This window comes from Sorex araneus, chromosome 5, assembly GCF_027595985.1.
Source record: "Sorex araneus isolate mSorAra2 chromosome 5, mSorAra2.pri, whole genome shotgun sequence".
NCBI lineage: Eukaryota > Metazoa > Chordata > Mammalia > Eulipotyphla > Soricidae > Sorex > Sorex araneus.
The window spans coordinates 52,558,250-52,571,616 of NC_073306.1; the positions used below are offsets into that span (position 1 = coordinate 52,558,250).

Sequence of the window (13,367 nt, forward strand, 5' to 3'; positions counted from 1 at the left end):
GCTGTCGTGGGGGCCACAGGGACACCAGGTGACCGTGTCAGCCAGACCCAGGAGGTACCTCCATCATGACAGAGAGGAAGGAAGGAGGAGGGTGTGGTGCCTGGCAGTGCCCATGAGCTGCCCCTTCTCCCCTCCCTCGTGCTCCTTGCTGGGCCAGACGCAGGGACCTGCATCTCCGTTAGGGACCATGAGGCCTGGCCACATGCCCACCCTACCCCCAGCCCCAAGTGTGTTGCGTCTGTGTCTGTGTGGGCGCCTGCCCTTGACCGCAGAATCCAGGGACTTAGCGCAGGAGCCCAGCACCTTCTCGCAGCCCTACCGTGCCCAGGCACCTGTGCACCTCCCCTCAACACCCACGTCCCTCTGACTCCCTCAACGACCACCTCCCCCCACCCCCGCAGTGCCCCAGTACCCAAGAGTCTGCACCGAGGCCGAGTTTGCCTGCCGCAGCCACAATGAGTGCGTGCCCCTGGAGTTCCGCTGTGACCGCAGGCCCGACTGCAGGGACGCGTCGGACGAGCAGGACTGTGGTGAGAGGCGGGGGGTCCATCCCAAGCCGGCAGAGGGGTCCGAGGGAGGAGTTCACAGGGTCCCTGTGGGGGTTGGGGGCGGCAGAGAGATCTAGAAGGGCCTGCAGGGCACGGGAAGGAGGTGCCACTCCCTTGCACCTCTGCCCACAGAGGAGCCCGGCCCCACGCTACCCCCCGTTGTGGTGCTGCCTCCCCGGCTGGAGACGACCCCCGCGCTGGCCACCCTCACTCCGGAGCAGGCGTTCCCGGAGCCCTTTGTGCCCGTGCCGTGCGGGCCCCACCAGGCCGCCTGCCGCAGCGGACACTGCATCCCCAAGGACTACGTGTGCGACGGGCAGGAGGACTGCAGGGACGGCAGCGACGAGCTGGACTGCGGTGAGGCCGGGCGAGGGGCCGGGCGAGGGGCCGGGCGTGGGCCGGGGAGGGCCTGGGCGCACCCCCGCTGCCCCTGCCCCTGCTGAAGCCTGCTGCTCCCGCAGGTCCTGCCCCACCCTGTGAGCCCAACGAGTTCGCCTGTGGCAACGGGCACTGTGCCCTCAAGCTGTGGCACTGTGACGGCGACTTTGACTGTGAGGACCACACCGACGAGGCCGACTGCCGTGAGTGTCCCGGGGCGGCCTGCATCCCTGCCCTGTCCTCGGGCAGGTCTGTCCACTCTCCTTCCTCTCCGCGTGGCCTCCCCAGAGAGAATGCCTTGAGCCTCCCTCTAGCAGGCCCTCTGGGAGGAAACTAGGGAGGGCCTTCTTAAGTTCTGCGTTTGTGGTTTTTTTTTTTTTGTTTATTTTTTGCTTTTTTTTGGGGTGTCACACCCGGAGATGCTCAGGGGTTACTCCTGGCTCTGCACTCAGGAATTACTCCTGGCAGTGCTCGGGGACCATATGGGAGGCTGGGAATTGAACTGGGGTCGGCCACCTGCAAGGCAAATGCCCTCCCCCCTGTGCTATCGCTCCAGCCCCAATTTCTGTTTCTTTTTTGTGCTTGGGGAGTCCCACCGAGCAGTACTCGGGTGGATTCTCGGTGGTCCCCGGGAGCCTTGCATGCTGGGGGTTGAACCCACAGTGGGCTGCGTGCCAGCAAGCGCCTTCCTTGCTGTCCTGTCTCTCTGGCCCCGCCCTAGGGCTTTGGCTGAAAGCAGCCTGTGCTGGGGGAAGACCCCAGGAAGGGCTGACCCCGCCCACAGAGCGGGAAAGCTGCATGGTCTCGGGGGCCCCCGAGGGGTGTTGGGGCAGAAGCCCTGGATCGAGTATGTGGCTGCCGTTGGCCTCTCCATGGTGCCCTGAGGAACTCTGTGGGCCCCCTGTGCCTCCTCCATCCACCCCCTCACTGTCCCTGTTTGTGAATCTGTGACTCACCGCCAACAGCTACTAGAGATGCTTGTGGGGCCCAGGCCTGGTGCCAGGCCGACCCTGACTTCTGGCCAGCCCCAGGAGACTGTTCAGGGACTGCCCCTGGACTGGCCAGAAAGCTCCAGAAGCTTCGGGTGCCAGCTGCACCCCGGCCAGGCCTTTCTAGGAGAGAGTGTGGGGTGGGACTTGGGGTCCGTGGTGGGACTCTGGGGTCCGTGGTGGGATTCAGGGGGCTATGGTGGAGTCCGGAGACACAGAGATGGGGGAGGACCCAGGGCGATGGCTGAGCTGGTGGCGGGTTGTCCTGTGGCTGTGACATTGGGGACAGAGCTAAGGGGACCAAGGAGCAGTGCGTGGTGCGGGTGGGATGAGGGACTCGGGGGAGGATGGTAGACAAGGTGGGTGGATGGGGGGAAGGTGGGGAAGCCCCTGCCCACAGCCCCGGCTCTGCCCGCAGCCGCCAAGCGCCCCGAAGACGTGTGCGGGCCCACACAGTTCCGCTGCGTCTCCACGAGCACCTGCATCCCGGCCAGCTTCCACTGCGACGACGAGAGCGACTGTCCCGACCGCAGTGACGAGATCGGCTGCAGTGAGTGGGGCGCGGGAGGGCGGGAGGCGCGGTGCCCCCTCCCCTCTCAGCCTCCGCACCACCTCACCCCTGCCCTCGTCTCCCCAGTGTCCCCCAAGGTGGTGACCAACCCCCAGGAGTCCATCCAGGCTTCCCGGGGCCAGACAGTCACCTTCACCTGCGTGGCCATTGGTGTCCCCACCCCCATCATCAACTGGCGGCTCAACTGGGGTCACATCCCGTCCCACCCCAGGTGCGGCTCTGTCCCCCCCACCCCCTTCCGTAGGGCTGGGAGGAGGGGGAGGCAGGGCTGGGGCAGTGGCGTGGGGAACACCCAGTTCTGACCCCACCTTTGGATCGGGGCGCTCCAGGGTGACAATGACCAGTGAGGGGGGCCGTGGCACGCTGACCATCCGGGACGTGAAGGAATCTGACCAGGGCGCCTACACCTGCGAGGCCATGAACACCCGCGGCATGGTGTTCGGCATTCCCGACGGGGTCCTGGAGCTCATCCCGCAGAGAGGTGTGGCTGACAGGTCGGGGTGGGGGGCGGAGACAGCCCTGCGGGGCAGCGGGGGAGCGTGCCTGCGTGCGGGGGCCAGCTACAGCCCCCCTCCGTGCTGCCCCGCAGGACCCTGCCCCGATGGGCACTTCTACCTGGAGGACACGGCCGCCTGCCTCCCTTGCTTCTGCTTCGGCGTCACCAGCCTTTGCCAGAGCAGCCGCCGCTTCCGGGACCAGATCCGGCTGCGCTTCGACCGGCCTCACGACTTCAAGGGTGGGTGGCGGGCACCCAGGAGGGCCTCGAGGGGGACTCAGGGCGTGCTGTTTGTTTGGGGGTCTTTTTTTGTCTTGTTTGGGGACCACATCTGGTGGTGCTCAGGACTTCTGCCTGGCTCTGTGCTCAGGAGTTATTACTCCAGGTGGGGGACTCGAGGGGGTGCCCGGGATGGGACCTGGATCAAGGGAGCATCTGGGCTGTCAGGTCCTGAACCTGGGTCGGGGGAGACCGTCTGGGGTGCCGGGGATCCAGCTCATGTTGACCACGTGCAAGAGCCTGACGCGCTGTGCTGTGGACCCACCTGGCAGCGTATGCGGGATGGGAGGGCGAGTGGTGGACAGGGAATTGCGGAGCCTTGTGAGAAAAGCGTGTTAGAGGTAAACAGGCTTTTATCAGAGAAGCCAAATCCACCCCCACATCTGGGAACCCAGAGCCTGGGCTCTGGAGGCAGATTCCTGGTCCCAGCCCTACTGTCGCTCTAACGGTCTCTGTGCTCCTGAGTAAGTGACTGTCTGCAAAACAGGGACCCACAATTCCCTCCCAGGCTGTTGTGGGGGTTCTTTGGAAGTGTGAGCCACTCAGAATCGTACGTGGTTCATGATACGTGCCCGGGAAATGTTCCCTGAAGTTGTCATTAGCACCCTGGGAGCCAGCAGAGCCAATAACATCAGAGCCTCCGAGGCAGGCTTGGTCTCCCTGAGGTCCGGACTGGCCTCTAGTGGCACCAGCCACCGTCTGCGTGGCTAGTGGGCACAGCGCTGGGCTTCTCTGGGCCTGTTTGCCTGTGGAGCCTGTTCTCTCGGACATGGAGGACCAGAGTAGCTTGGCAGAACCAGGTTCAAGTCCACATTTTGTCACTCATTCCTGACCTCCGGCAGCCTCACATCTCACATTCCTCATCACAGGCAGCCCAGGTAGTGGCCCCTGCTCCGCCCACAGTCAGCTCTCACCTCTTGATGCCTCTTCTGTCCTGTAGTACTATAGCACTATCATCCCATTGTTTGATTTTGCTCGAGCGGGCACCAGTGACGTCTCCATTGTGAGACTTGTTACTGTTTTTGGCATATCGAATACGCCACGGGTAGCTTGCCAGACTCTGCCGTGCAGGTGGGATACTCTCGGTAGCTTGCTGGGCTCTCTGAGAGGGACGGAGGAATCGAACCCGGGTTGGCCGCATGCAAGGCAAACGCCCTACCCGCTGTGCTATCGCTCCAGCAATGTCATAGGTGACCTCCCAAGCAGCAGGGTGGCAGCCAGCCCGTCTGGGGGCACTTCCTTTGAACCAGTTCCTATTTTAAGCATTTCATATTAACTGATACATTTCTATCTTTATAGCAACATTAGGAAGTAAGCCATGGTCACCCTATTGTAAAGAGAGGGAAACTGAGGCTTTTGCCCCCTCTTTGGAGGTGGGTGGGCCCCGGCCCGGGTGCTGTGCATCAGCCTTCCCCTCTCCCCTGTGATGCTCTGGTCCCAGCCCACCCAGGGGCCTGAGAGGCAGCAGGGACACCCTGCTCGGAGGCCTTTCTCAGACCCCGTGTTTCCCAGGCGCTTCCCCGCCACCATCCACACACCAGTGCTCCCCGGAGCACTCTGCAGGACTCCGGGAGGAAGGGAAACATGGCTGTCTCGCCAGGGGAAAGGAGCCCCCGTCCTTTCCAAGAACACCGCCTCCCAGAGCCTTCCCCTCGCCGGTGACTGCCCTGGGGTGGGGTGTCAGGCAGGCAGGCACCACGGCAGGCCTCATCCCTCCTCTCTCTCCACCCACACCCCCGCAGGCGTGAATGTGACGATGCCCACGCAGCCCGGCACGCCCCCGCTCTCCTCCACCCAGCTGCAGATCGACCCTGCCCAGGAGGAGTTCCAGCTGGTCGACCTGTCCCGCCGATTCCTGGTCCACGACTCCTTCTGGGCGCTGCCCGAGCAGTTCCTGGGCAACAAGGTAAGGGGCCAGGCCTCAGCCCCCCTTGGTGTGCCCACAACCCCGGCTCCGGGGAAGGACCCCGGAGCTGTCCCCGCAGAGGGCCAGGGACAGAGCGGAGGAGGAGAGCCGAGGCGGGCATGACGGGCATCTCGCTGGCCATGCTCCCGGCTGAGCCACCCTGTCTGGGCCAGGTGGACTCCTACGGCGGTTTCCTGCGCTACAAGGTGCGCTACGAGCTGGCGCGCGGCACCCTGGAGCCGGTGCAGCGGCCAGACGTGGTTCTCGTGGGTGCCGGCCACCGTCTCCTCTCCCGAGGACACACGCCCACCCAGCCCGGTGCACTGAACCAGCGCCAGGTCCAGTTCTCCGAGGTGGGTGGTGCCGAGCGCCCGGGGGACTGGGAGGGGAAGGGGGTGGCAGGCTGTGCAGTCACTGACTGGGGCTCCCAACGTGTCCACCCCCCAGGAGCACTGGGTGCACGAGTCCGGCCGGCCGGTGCAGCGGGCCGAGATGCTGCAGGTCCTGCAGCGCCTGGAGGCCGTGCTCCTCCAGACCGTGTACAACACCAAGATGGCCAGCGTGGGGCTGAGCGACATTGTCATGGACATCACCGTCCCGCACCCCACCAGCCACGGCCGTGCCCACAGCGTGGAGGAGTGCAGGTGCCTGGCTGGGCAGGACTGGGGGCCGGGGAGCTGCTCCGGGGAGGGAGGGCACCTTGGGGCCAGGCCTCGCGGTGCCTGCAGCTCCTCTCCTGCCCCCACAGATGCCCCATTGGCTACTCGGGCCTGTCCTGCGAGAGCTGCGATGCCCACTTCACCCGGGTGCCCGGTGGGCCCTACCTGGGTACCTGCTCGGGCTGTAACTGCAATGGCCATGCCAGCGCCTGCGACCCCGTGTATGGCCACTGCCTGGTGAGTAGTGCCAGGGGGCACCAGGGCAGGGGCAGGGTGCCAAGGCCAGAGGCTCCACTGTCTGCAAGCTCCCTGCCAACCTCTGGAAGGACTGCCAGGGACTCAGACGGGCTCCGGTAACCTGGTGAGGGATGCAGGAACAGAGACATCAATTTTGGAGAAGAGAGGTGGAAGTCTTACCTTCTTCCACCCTGGCCAGACCCATCCTGGAGAGGAGTCGTGTCAGGCCTGGGCCCTGCCAAGCCTAGGAATCAGAGACAGCCCTTAGACATGGTGGAGGGAGGTGAGGGTTGGGAGCTGATCAAAGAAAAGTCTCCAGCAGGGCAAACTGTCTTCACTGAGTTCTGATGAGCTAGCGGGGGTGGAAGGCGCAGGCTGCAGAGAGCTGGCTGGCAGGTGCAGACTGCAAAGGGTGCGGGCTCAGGCTTGGGTGAAGCAGGCACTTGGAGACATTGGTGGGTCCAGCTGCCATAGGAGAGGGTGCGTCCCTGCACACACACACACACACACACACACACACACACACACACACACACACACCATTGGAAGGAACTAGCTCTTGAAGGATGTGTTAACAGAGACATGCAAAGTCGTGGAGCAACCTCTGCCTCCCCCACCAGGAGCAATCCCAGCCTGATGGGGGGAGCGAAGCCAGAGAGCCTCAAAGGCCCCCCTCAGGCCAGTGTCGCACCAGTCTTCCCTGCAGAGCCTGAGCCCTTCCCTGCTCCTCTTCCCAGAACTGCCAGCATAACACAGAAGGACCACAGTGCAACAAGTGCAAGGCCGGCTTCTTTGGGGATGCCACCAAGGCCACAGCCACGGCTTGCCGGCCCTGTCCTTGCCCCTACATCGACGCCTCCCGCAGGTCAGACCCAGCTGGACATGGGCAAGGCATGGCGAGGGAGGGAGATGGGAGCCCTGGCTTCAAACCATTCTCTGTCCCTTTTGGGCCTCAGTTTCCCTCTATATATAATGGGCCCATATGTTTTGCTAGTGCTACAATGAGGCCACTAGTGCCTGGCTGAGTCCACGGTCCCGCAGCCTTCTCAGTGGGGTCAGGGTGAGGCCTGGTCTGGCTCCTCATTGCAGCCCCACCCGGGATTCTGCCCACTTGGTCCCCCACAGATTCTCAGACACCTGCTTCCTGGACACAGATGGCCACGCCACCTGTGACGCGTGTGCCCCGGGCTACACAGGCCGCCGCTGTGAGAGGTGAGGTTGGTCCGGAGGGACCTGGCAGGCTAGCTGAGGGTGGGGTCCGGGAACGCCTCTGACAAGCCTCTCTTCTTCCAGGTGTGCTCCTGGCTACGAGGGCAACCCGATCCAGCCAGGCGGCAAGTGCAAGCCCAGCAGTGAGTATCCGGGCCCGCCTCGGCATCTCCACCCCACCCGCCCCGATCCCGCCGCCCGAACCCCGTGGGGAGCCGTGCGGTCTGCCCGCCGGCCCCCGCTGACACACTCTTCACGCCCGCAGACCAGGAGATCGTCCGCTGTGACGAGCGAGGCAGCACAGGGACCCCTGGGGAGGCCTGCCGCTGTAAGGTACGTGCCCGTCCCCCTCCTCCTGAGGGGCAGCCTGGCGTGTGGGGGGGTGCATGGGGTGGGCAGTGAGGCAGCCGGGGTTCGAGCCCTTGCCAGTTGCGCTGTGTGTGCCCAGCGCCCCAACAAGCAGCGTGTCTGCGTGACACCCTTCCTGTCATCCTCCTGGAACCCTCACACAGACACAGTGACGTAGGTGTCAGCACGCCCTCTTGCAGACTAGGAGGTGGCGGCTCAGAGAAGGGGCCCTCGTTCACTCTGAGAGGGAGGATCATGGGGCCGGAGAGAGCACGGCCCGAAAGGCACTTGCGAGAAAGGCAGCCAGGGTGGCTGGACTTTTGACTAAGTTACTGTGTTTCGAATCTTTGTTTCTTTATTTTGGGGTTACACCCGGCAGAGCTCAGGGCTTACTCCTGGCTCTGCACTCGGGGATCACTCCCGGCAGGCTCAGGGGTCCATCTGGAGTGCTGGGGGATTGATTGAACCCCGGTCAGCCTCATGCGTGGCAAACCCCTACCTGCTGTGCTATCTCTCCAGCCTCTGTTTCAAATCTTATCAGTGGGTGAGCTTGCTAGCAACCAAAGGGAAAAGGGTGTGGGGGGGATAAGCCTGGTTACACAAGCTCCCCACGACCTGGGATCCGACCCCCGTGGTGGCGCCCCCTGGTGCCAGCGCTCTTTCCACGTGGCCCCCCTGGCCTCGGCTCCCCTTCCGGAAGGTGGGTGGCTGAGGCCTGAAGCTCCAGGGAGCCCCTCCTGTGGGCCATCCTGCAGCTTCCAGCTCTGTGCCTGCAGAACAACGTGGTGGGGCGCCTGTGCAACGAGTGTGCCCCCGGCTCCTTCCACCTGAGCGCCAACAACCCCGACGGCTGCCTCAAGTGCTTCTGCATGGGCGTCACCCGCCAGTGCACCAGCTCGTCCTGGAGGCGCGCCCAGGTACACCCCAGGGAGGCAGGGCGCAGGGACAGGGACGGAGGCGGGACCGCCCAGGCCCAGGAGGTGGCCCCCGGCCACGCCCCCAGCCACGCCCCCCACCAACCCCAACCTGCTCCCCCCACCCCCAGGTGCTCGGCACCTCCGAGAAGCCCACCGAGTTCAGCCTGACCAACACCGCCGGCACTCACAGCACCAGCGAGGGCATCTCCTCCCCCGCGCCCGGGGAGCTGGTCTTCTCCTCCTTCCGCACCCTCCAGCCCGTTCCCTACTTCTGGAGCCTCCCTTCCCGCTTCCGGGGGGACAAGGTAGGGGGGAGGGGCTTCAGACGTGGGGGCGGGGGCGGAGGCGGGGCGCCAGTGCTGGGGGCAGGCAGGTAGTTGCTGAGCACCCCGCTGTGCCCCAGGTGACATCCTACGGAGGGGAGCTGCGCTTCACGGTGACGCAGCGCCCCGAGCGCGGCTCGATGCCCCTGCACAAGCAGCCGCTGGCAGTCCTGCAGGGCAATGGCATCGTCCTGGAGCACCACGCCTCCGAGGCGCCCATTCCCGGCCAGCCCAGCACCTACGCCGTGCCCTTCCGGGAGGTGAGCAGCGTGCTGCGGGGGCCTTCTTCGGGGATGGAAGGCAGAGGCCACTACCCCCGCCAGGTCGGAGGTGACGGCGCTCTGTGTCCTTTCCTTGGCAGCAAGCGTGGCAGCGCCCCGACGGGCAGCCAGCCACGCGGGAGCACCTGCTGATGGCACTGGCGGGCATCGACGCCCTCCTGATCCAGGCGTCCTTCACCCAGCGGCCAGCTGAGAGCAGGTGCTGGGCCAGGAAGGGGACAGGCTGTGTGGCCCCGTGGGCCTCCTTTCCCCAGCTCCGGCTCGTGGAGGCCAATGCTGTCCCCTCCCGAGGCTAAAGTTGGAGATGGGGATGGGGCACACATGGCTCACGGGAGCCCTGGGAGGGAGAAGAGGGGGTGTGGGGGAAGGGGGCTGGGTGTGTGTGTGCTTCCCCATGAAGACTAGCCTTGGCCTCACCGCGGGGGTGGGGCGTACCCTGGGCTAGACTGTCACTGGCCACTGCAAGGAGCAGGCCGGGGCCACCTCTCCAGGGAGGAAGAAGATGTGGGCAAGCTTCTTTCAATAAAACTAATTTACTTCAGGGCTGGAGTGATAGCACAGCGGGTAGGGCATTTGCCTTGCACGTGGCTGACCCGGGTTCGATTCCCAGCATCCCATTTGGTCCCCTGAGTACCACCAGGAGTAATTCCTGAGTGTATGAGCCAGGAATGACCCCTGTGTATTGCTGGGTGTGACCCAAAAAGAAAAAAAAAAACTAATTGACTTCACTGCAAAAACTAAAGAAAGATGTGGGTTGAAACCGTTTGCCCCTGCCCTTGTAGTGACTGGGGCTGGATGCCCGGCGGGGTGTGGGGGTCGGGGCCCGGGGCAGCACGGCAGGGCCGTGTCAAGAATGAGGCCCGGCTTGTGCATTACCGTGCATCTTGCTGCACCCAGGATCTCCGGCATCAGCATGGACATGGCTGTGCCCGAGGACACGGGCCAGGACCCCGCGCTGGAGGTGGAGCAGTGCACCTGCCCCCCGGGGTACCGAGGCCCCTCCTGCCAGGTGCGCCCACGCCCCCCCTCTTGCCCTGCCCCTCTCTCCCTGGCCCTGGCCCTGTCTCCCCGCTGGGGCCGCGTCTGCCCACACTGCCCTCCCGTTCTCAGGACTGTGACACCGGCTACACACGCATGCCCAGCGGCCTCTACCTGGGCACCTGCGAGCGCTGCAGCTGCCATGGCCACGCGGACACCTGTGAGCCCGAGACAGGCGCCTGCCAGGTGAGTGCCCCTCCTGCCCACCCAGAGCCGGGCTGGGGGCCTCGCTGGGCCTCGCCTCCACCCCGCTCTGCCTCCGCAGGGCTGCCGGCACCACACAGAGGGCCCGCGGTGCGAGCAGTGCCAGCCCGGATACTATGGGGACGCCCAGCGCGGGACGCCGCAGGACTGCCAGCCGTGCCCGTGCTACGGAGCCCCTGCCTCTGGCCAGTGCGTCCCGCCCCGAGAAGCCCCTTTTCCTAGAACACCCCCCGCCCTTCCTGTCGCGTTCAGCTCTGGCCTTGCCGCCCCCAGAGGCCACTTTGGATAAAGCCCCAGTTCTGCCCGTGGCCGACTCCCTGGCAGTGGCAGGGGAACCCTGGCATCTCTTGTGTGAGCCCCTGGCCAGGTGGGGTGACCCGGCATCTGGCTCGGCCCCCTGCACCCCTGCCTCCTGGCCTGGTCCCACAGGAAGAGCCAGCCACTTGCTAACTGGAAACCAACCTGCCCCCTCCCCCAGGGCCTCCCACACTTGCTTCCTGGACACAGACGGACACCCCACCTGTGATGCCTGCTCCCCTAGCAACAGTGGACGTCACTGTGAGAGGTGAGCGGAGTTCGGGGTGGGGGAGCCTCAGAGTTCTCAGGCCGGGCCCCACCCTCCTGACCAGGAGGGAATGGACGACCCCCTGTACCTCCCACAGTCCCATAGGAGATGAGCAGCACCCCTGGCACTGGGCCTGGCCTCTGAGGCCCTCAGGGACCCAGCCCGCAGGCCCCCTATGCAGCGATACCAGCCCCCCACAAAATGCATCACTTTTATTTTTGGTGGGGGGGCCACACCCCGCAGTGCTCAGGGCTGACTCCTAGCTCTGCACTCAGGGATTGCTCCTGGTGGGGCTCGGGGAACCATAACGGGGTGCCGGGGATCGAACCCCAGGTTGGCCAAATGTAAAGCACACACTTTCCCACTGTATGATCTCTCCAGCCCCACACGTCTCTCTCTTCCTGATCCTGCGGGTTAGACATGTGCTCACGGGCTCTGTGCCTCAGGGCTCTCTTCCCCGCCATCTCCCTGTCTGTCAAATGCAGGAGTTAGGCTCATGGCCCCCTTCTGCTGGGGTGGTCTTAGGGGCCAGACCAGGGCCCCCAGTCCGGCCCCGGACACAGCAGCTTTCCAGGACCCAGCACTCTCTCTCTCCCTTCCTCTCTCCCATAGGTGTGCGCCCGGCTACCATGGCAACCCCAGCGAGGGCCAGCCGTGCAGGAGTGAGTAGGGGTGGGAGGCGTGGGGCGGGCTCCTCAGTCTCTCCCAGGGTTTCTGCCTCCTGGGGTGAGCGACTGGACCCTCCGGTGCTGTGGCCTGCTCCTCTGTGCCACGGGGACGGTGACCGCCCTTCCTGCCCCGGGGAGCTGCTGTGACCAGGAGGGTGATGAGAAGTGAACCCTGGCTCCTGGTGGGATGTCAGAGTGTGCTAGAGGTGGGTGCTGAGTGGGGGGATGGACCTTCAGCGCTGGTTTCCTCCTGCATCAGGAGATGGGCAGATGCCGGAACCCATCGGGTGCGGCTGTGACCCCCGGGGCAGTACCAGCAGCCAGTGTGACCCTAATGGACAGTGCCAGTGCAAGGTGAGCCCACAACCCAGCCTGAGCACCCCGAGATGCCTTCCTCCTGCTCCCTGGGCCCCACCCTCACCCTGCACCCAGCGCCCCTCCTCCTGGGCCTATCTCTGATCTACTGCCTGGAGCCTGGCGGGAAATCAGGCCCCGTCAGACAGGACTGGGACCTGGGGCCTCTACACAAGGAAAGGGGGTGGTAGGGGTTCCCCGTGGCCACTGGGTGTTGCTGGGGAGGTGGGCCGTGAAGTTGCTGTAGGAGCAAGCTTCCCACACTCCCCTCTCTGTCCATCGGTGCAGGCCCAGGTGGACGGCCTCACCTGCAGCCACTGCCGGCCCCACCACTTCTTCCTGAGCGCCAGCAACCCCGAGGGCTGCCTGCCCTGCTTCTGCATGGGCGTCACCCAGCAGTGCTCCAGCTCTGCCTACAGCCGCCACCTGGTAAGGCCATACCTGATGGTCCCCTTCAGAGCCCACCAGGAGCCCAGACTACAGAGGGCTCCCTGTAGTGGAGGGAGCCCATGCCCCCACTATTCCCTGGGGGCCCTCCCCCTTCTCCAGGACCCTCCTCTTGGCCCCACGATTACTCACCTCCACGCTGTGCCCCATCCTCCCCTCCCCCCAGTTATTATTTCTCTCCGTCCTTATCTCAGCACCCCCCCTCCCCGGTCACCCACCCTCCTTCCCCTGGGCCCAGGATGACCATGTGTGTCCTTGTGCCACCAGATCTCCACCCACTTTGCTCCTGGGGACTTCCAAGGCTTCTCCCTGGTGAACCCACAGCGGGGCAGCCGCCTGACAGATGGCTTCAGAGTGCACCCCATGCCTGACGGCGCCCAGCTCTCCTATGACAACTTTGCCAACCTCGGCCACGAATCCTTCTACTGGCAGCTGCCGGAGACGTTCCAGGGAGACAAGGTGTGACACACAGCCGGGGGCCGGACGCCCAGCCCCAGCACCTGCCCCTGAGCAAGGCCCCTGCCGAGCTCTGGGATCACGAGGTGACCTGAGAGCAGCCCCACTTAGCAGACTGGAGGGTCAGCCACATTGCGGTTGAGTGGTGGGCTAAGGCTTGGCGTAAACCCAGCTCTGCCACTGAGCGGCTGGCTGCCCTCCATCAACCCCAGCTCCATGGAGACAGGGGGTCCTAGAGGACCTGCCCGGTGCCCCTGTTCGCTACCAGGCAGGTTCTGGACGAGGCCCTGGACACAGCGGTTGTTTCCTTTGCTTTGCTCACGCGAGAATAGCTCCCCTGTGCTGGGCCTGAGAATTCTGATTACAGCCCCCGTGACTGGGCACCCAGCCTTTGCATGTCACATATCACCGCAAGGGCCTGTCGGTCCGCAGAGTGAGGAAGCGGGCGGGGGAGACGGGGTGATTCATCTGAAGGTGATGCTGGTGGGATTCAA

The 13,367-nt window shown here is 64.7% G+C and overlaps 1 protein-coding gene across 1 annotated transcript in view; it reads left to right on the forward strand.

The window, feature by feature from the left end:
• HSPG2 (heparan sulfate proteoglycan 2) overlaps positions 1-13,367 on the forward strand; it is a 97,313-nt gene that overhangs the window by 37,034 nt on the left and 46,912 nt on the right. Inside the window, exons 7-33 of the mRNA XM_055139807.1 lie at positions 402-530; positions 681-905; positions 1,010-1,129; positions 2,334-2,465; positions 2,553-2,697; positions 2,816-2,967; positions 3,076-3,222; positions 5,004-5,167; positions 5,341-5,520; positions 5,615-5,811; positions 5,916-6,063; positions 6,801-6,928; positions 7,189-7,275; positions 7,357-7,415; positions 7,538-7,605; positions 8,397-8,537; positions 8,666-8,842; positions 8,941-9,120; positions 9,222-9,340; positions 10,039-10,150; positions 10,252-10,365; positions 10,445-10,572; positions 10,862-10,948; positions 11,561-11,610; positions 11,876-11,970; positions 12,259-12,399; positions 12,685-12,876. Of these exons, the coding sequence (XP_054995782.1) occupies positions 402-530; positions 681-905; positions 1,010-1,129; positions 2,334-2,465; positions 2,553-2,697; positions 2,816-2,967; positions 3,076-3,222; positions 5,004-5,167; positions 5,341-5,520; positions 5,615-5,811; positions 5,916-6,063; positions 6,801-6,928; positions 7,189-7,275; positions 7,357-7,415; positions 7,538-7,605; positions 8,397-8,537; positions 8,666-8,842; positions 8,941-9,120; positions 9,222-9,340; positions 10,039-10,150; positions 10,252-10,365; positions 10,445-10,572; positions 10,862-10,948; positions 11,561-11,610; positions 11,876-11,970; positions 12,259-12,399; positions 12,685-12,876 (3,617 nt within the window). The remainder of the gene's footprint in view (positions 1-401; positions 531-680; positions 906-1,009; positions 1,130-2,333; positions 2,466-2,552; positions 2,698-2,815; positions 2,968-3,075; positions 3,223-5,003; positions 5,168-5,340; positions 5,521-5,614; positions 5,812-5,915; positions 6,064-6,800; positions 6,929-7,188; positions 7,276-7,356; positions 7,416-7,537; positions 7,606-8,396; positions 8,538-8,665; positions 8,843-8,940; positions 9,121-9,221; positions 9,341-10,038; positions 10,151-10,251; positions 10,366-10,444; positions 10,573-10,861; positions 10,949-11,560; positions 11,611-11,875; positions 11,971-12,258; positions 12,400-12,684; positions 12,877-13,367) is intronic.